General features: G+C 28.8%; 1 protein-coding gene across 1 annotated transcript in view; it reads right to left on the reverse strand.

The window, feature by feature from the left end:
• The window catches only part of LOC118182523 (ras-related protein Rab-29-like), a 69,038-nt gene extending 63,261 nt beyond the window's left edge, over positions 1–5,777 (reverse strand). Inside the window, exon 1 of the mRNA XM_035351876.2 lies at positions 4,800–5,777. Coding sequence (XP_035207767.2) covers positions 4,800–5,046 — 247 coding nt within the window. The 5' untranslated portion in view covers positions 5,047–5,777. The remainder of the gene's footprint in view (positions 1–4,799) is intronic.
• Between the last annotated feature and the right edge of the window lie 223 nt (positions 5,778–6,000).

Below are 6,000 nucleotides of genomic sequence, written 5' to 3' on the forward strand. Positions count from 1 at the left end.
TAAAAGTTAATTACAAAAGTTTTAAATGTTCGGCCTTGTCCTGTTTATAATAGGGTTTAACTAAAACATTAATGTAATTATTGTAGAAATTTTAGTCTTTTCTTTCTGTTATATTCTTTTTTAGAGCTATGTTGACATATTTCAGATGATATGAAAACTATGACATCATTGAATTTGAACTCAGTTTATTCACCTGTATAATATAAGAATTTGTCTATACATTCCAGTATTCAGCCATGGACATCCATTTTTATTTCATTTCTATGTACATTATTCTTTTTGTTCCCTTTTGATGGCTTCTTTCTCTACATCAAGAATACTTTGGTGCATTGTTTTGTATATTTCAAAACTCTTGAGTATCAGAAATTCTGTAAGGTCTGATTATGTTAAGTCTTCGTCGACAGAGCCTTTCTGAATAACGATATAAGGGAGTCAGTATCTTCTAGTCACAAATTAAAGTTAAACTGATAAGTTCAAACTTAGTTTTAGCATTGTATACAGAATCTTGAATTTCATTCAAAAGGTCACAGTTTCTTTTTCAAATGGTAACCTGGATTTGTTTGTAAGACACGATTAATCTATAATCGGGAGTTCAGTGCAACTCAAAACTCAAATTAATTGTATTTTTGGTGTGGAAACTCATAATTTTTCTTAAGCATTCATCAAAATCTACATAGACACTTTTGCATACTATTCTAATTAAGGAACCTATGCTTTTTTGTCTTTTCCTTATTTCAAATTCATGTCCTCTCCTGAAAAAGACGAAAAAGTGCGACTAATGTTCTTTTTTGCTATTCAGAAAAATTTTGGAAGAACATGATTACCTGAGAATGGCAAAAGACAGTTATGAAATTGTACTAATATCTGTTTTTATTCTCACTTATAATGTCCCATTTCACAGTTTTGAACTCTTTTCATTAACAATGAAAAACGTACAAAATTCTGTGTCCTTGATGTTTAAACTCACAAATAAACATCTTTGTAAAACTGAGACTTAATTCTAGAAAAAGAATTTGAAAATATATAGTTTGGACAGTGTTTAATTATAATACATGTATGTCCGAAATGCTGGGTTGGGAAAAAAATTCCCGGATTTCAAAGTATTGAAGTCAGTATTCTTATTGACCGAAGAATTTTTTCTTTAAAACGTCCACAGTGCTTTACCATAAATAAAAAGAAAATAAAGTTCATATATCTTGAAATACAAAAAACTAGAGAAATATTCAATATAGAGGTTAAAATGACAAGGAAATTCTTTAAATTATCGTAAATCTCTATTTCTCTATTTCTATTATCTATCGCATTTCCGGTTAGCTATAAAAGACACAGTATTATTACTTACTTAAAATACTGTACTACAAGAAATAGAGTATTTTTTAATTATAAAATTAAAACAGAAGGTACGATATAATTTACATAAAAGTTGATAATGTACTGTAAGAAATTAGTCATTATAATTAAAATAAAAAAGAAAACCCATTTAACTATACATACAAAATTTTTGTAAAATATAAGTTTCAAGATTTGTTCTTCTTTTGAATTTTAATATTTCTTTCATAATTCTGTGCTATTGTCCTTTCTAAATGTCAAAGGTATTTAATTGTCTGTCTTTATGCATACTAAAAAGAGACGAAATTGTTCCTAGAAGTTCAATATAACCATAAAATATTCGGAATGATAAATAACTTTCCAATTGATTATTATTGAAATATTATGGTGATTAGTAAAGTATTTGACATATATGGATATTAGAGATATTTATATTATTCAATATCGCCCTTATAATAATTTAATTTCATAATTTTTATTTCATGAATTACGTATTTCACACGACTTCATACGAAGAGTTAAGGCTTTTAATAAAAATATGAATAAATAAATTTTTGATTAAGGTGTTATTTATTTAAAGTAGGAATTATGTCGCTTCACGTGCCAGTTGTGCCAAATTTTAATAACAAGGTCTTTTTTTTTCCCATCAGGCCTCAATAAACAGCGCTTGTTTTATTCCTAGCATGTCCTTCGTAGTGAAAAATGACTTGCTTTTGTATAATGTAAACCAGTTCCTGACGCAACGGATGTTATATAACTACTGGCACCATTTCCCTTTTCTGCTTTACCAAGATTCATCACTGAATACTTTCAATTCCAAAGCACAAAATTCTTAAACTTTAATGATACGACGTTCATTTTAGGAGTTGAGATTTTACGAGCTTAATGAAAGGTTTTATCGTTAGAAAATTATTTGCATGTCCGGTTACTTAAAAGCATGCGTCGTTTCTGATTTCAGATACATAGTAATTTTTACAACGGTAGGAAATAGTAGTTAGCATTTCATTTCTGACTTCAATAATTTTTAGCTAAAACTCCTGTTCATCTTAATTCACAAATCAATGCTTTTGCCCTTTACTCAGGAAATGTATTTTGGAGTAAATGAGAAAATTTTTCAATGAGGAGCAATTTCTTTTCATTTCTATTTGCTCGAAATTAAATGAGAATGTTTTTATTTATATTTACTCGAAATTAAACGAGAATCAGAACTAATTTTATAATCATCACACTTCTAAAAACTAAATATATTTATTAAAAGGATATCGTTGAAGAAGTAATCATAACTGGATAATCCAAACACGTATATCCGAAAATCACTCGTTTAAGAAGATTTTTTTTTTCCGCGAAGAAAGTGAAATGATTAAAATGATCCCTAAATGGGATAAAAGTGTTCATACAGTACTGACAAATTTAATGTCAGTTCGGTTTTCAATCAGCTTTGTATCAATTGAATTGACTTCAGTTGCCCTTGTAAGTCTGCTACTTTAAAATAGATCTTTTAGTGCTATTGCCAGCCTTCTTTCCCCATTTGCGATTGTAACTCTAGTTGCCGTCATCACACAGCATTTATTTTGTCCACTTCATTTGAGACTGCACTTCCAGTCAGCCTTCATTCGCGTGCTTTTCACATAGTGAATCACGTTAAACGGATATGAAGTGGGGAAAAATTAAGCGAGTCGCCTTTTTCTCCGCAGTTGCTGTTTCTATGGTCATGATTCAAATCGGGCGGCGGAAAATAACCTTGAAATGCCTGTCTTAATATAATAGACTATAATGATTCATGGAACTATCATACTGTTACTTGAAGTAAATATTAAGGGGTGTTAAATGACTGAATATTAGAAACGAAGGGGCATTTTATATTTAGGATATTTTCATGTACCCAATTTTCCTACCTTCTGTTCCTGCAAAAATTATAGAACAATCATTAAAATTTTCAAATCAGAAAATTAAAAACAAAATAATGTCTATTTTAACGTTTAAATAATTTAATAATATTTTATGGGATATTTATGCTCATTGCATTTCTTCCTATGTGAGGTAATCAAGAGCGACTGATTGGAAAAAAAGAAAACTTGGATAAATATAGCCATCATTGTTCCAAATAAAAATTAAAACTAGATAGAACTGATTTCGAATTATATTCAAATTTAGCAATACAATGTGGAAAACTAATGCTCGTGTATTTACTCGAGCAAAAATATAAAAATGATTGTGTTTTAAAAAAATGCTTTGCTAAAAAAATATTTTCAGGTTTTGTTAAACTTTTTTAAACATCAGTTTATCACAAGAACTATCAACTATCAGAAGCCAATGCCAGACTAATTTTAGCACTTTTTACCTCCCCTTTTTTACGAGTTTATTCTCCTATTATTGTTTTTAATAAGAAAGTTCAGCATTTTAAGTTGTATTTAATCAACACAATTAATTTCTAGTACTATGTTGTCTAAGCATTTTGAACTATATTCTTATTTATATAGTTTGAAGGTTCATATTAAATAAGCAGTAATTCTTAAACAAAATTGATCTTGTATACTATATTATGAACCACAAAACCTATATTTCCTTTTGACAACTGCCTGGAATTCCTTAATCAAATTTACATTGATACTTACATTACTAATGAAAAAAAGCAACTTTTCGGTATGATGTTAAATTGAAGAAAGTACTATGTTAGTATTTTTCCCCATTTTTTAACTTGTACTGATGAAATAAAATCATAAGGTATCTTTTTTATTTTTAAAATTTCATAATTTTACGAACATTAAAGTGTATTCATAAAATATGCATACTAATTTTTTAAAGCTTTAAGAAATATTTATATATCCTTTTTTAAGAAATTGGTAAAAAAATGAAATGACAGTTAAAATTTCTTTTCTTAATAAATTTAAAATGAAATAAAAATAAAAATAAACATCCTAAAACATCACAGAAATAATTTTGTTTTTAAATATTATTTAAAAATTCCTTCATAATTTTTATTTTATTTAACAGCCCTTTACTATTTGATATATCCTTTAAGTATTTTAATTATAATAGTGACTTAAATTTGTTCTTTTAGATTTTAGAAGCAATGCAGATGAGCTCCCAACATAGTTGCTTTTATTCTGGACTTACTTTAAGTACTGACCGTTCATCTGTGTTGCTTTTAGTATTATTGTTCCTACTGGTGCAAGAAAAGGATTGCAATAACACATAACTGCAATAGTTGCAATAGATGCTGCGAGTACAAAATTTACAAGAAGAGTTGTCTTCGTTGCACATTTCCCTTTCAGTATAAAAAGGAATTCGATTTTTAACTTTTTCATTAAAAATGTGTCTTAAGTTAGGTTTGTTTCCTTCCAAGCTAACGGATTAAATAAAAAAATGTGCTACATTTACAGGTTTTAATTCACTATTACTAAATTTAAAATTACAGAATTTTAAGTTTTATAATAAGCAAATGAAGCATGTGTTTAATTTTGACTTACCTTGAGCTGATTCATTGAGAAACTGATAGCCAGGATGTTCCCACTTGTGTATGGGCCCTGTGTATCCAGGAACATATACTCCAGAAGTTTCCAAATCTGAGCAAGTGTTGCTGTTTTCTCTTGTTTGTGAGCTGTGGAGTCCTAGAAGGGAATTGTTTGAGAATCCATTTTCATCAGGCGAACTAGAATTGCAAGGTTTTCTTGAATAGGCTTTTGCTTCAAGAGTAGAATTATTTCTTGATAACATTTTATATCGAGTAGATAGATATTTTGAGAGATTATTTCTTAGCAATTAAAAAAACCAATAATTGTAGCTAATTTCGATTCCGAATTTTGAAACTAAAATATTACTTAATCTGTAATCACGGAGCTGCTGTCAAATGAAAAATCTTGTTTATTCTACGTGATGTGCAAACAGTCTCATTACCCTGAGAACAGCTTTAGAGCGTTATCTTTTCTCAGATTAGCTGAAGAAATAAAGTATAATCTTGCTTTCCTTTCGGTTCGTTTTTAAGTTTTCTTAGATGAAGATACGTAAGACAGTTGATAAAATTGTCTTTTTAAATTAACACCTACATATAAACATTCTATTTTTAATTTTCAAGCTTTTAAAAATGGTCAGCTATTTTCACTGTTCTTTTCCAAGCTTAAATTCTCTAAAGGAAACGTTTTATTAAGAATTTTTTTTTTCTATTGAGAAGTTAACATGGAAATATAAAAACTTTTTTTAAATCTGAAATACTTCACCGCTAATGGAAACATCATCTTATAAAGTCCAAGAAACATTGCATGCACACTGCTTGCTATATGCAATATAATGTAATTTAAAGCTTCATTACTATAAGTTGTAATTTCTTGTAAATTTTAACAAATTGAACATGCTTTTTATATCTCACCCCTTAGAAATCGCAAACAAACGTTGAGGAATTGCAAATTTACAGATCACATCAAGCTGTCAGAAGTGTTATCCCTCGAATGGCTGTTTTCACTCTTGTCTTATATCACAGATGCGGGTCACAAGATGCAACGAATCACGTGGGTTCAGCAGAAGATTTGAGAGGCTGATCATATAACCAGTTGACCTTCCTTCATCTTGTTCAAAGAGTAGCAGAAAGCAGAAATGCAACCAAGGCTATTCAAAACGTGTTCTACATTTGTAACATTATAGGAAATTCTTCATCGTCTTTATTTATTCATTTAT

This window comes from Stegodyphus dumicola, chromosome X1 (genome assembly GCF_044657685.1).
Source record: "Stegodyphus dumicola isolate Sdum_Otavi_A_Nest chromosome X1, ASM4465768v1".
Taxonomy (NCBI): Eukaryota; Metazoa; Arthropoda; class Arachnida; order Araneae; family Eresidae; genus Stegodyphus; species Stegodyphus dumicola.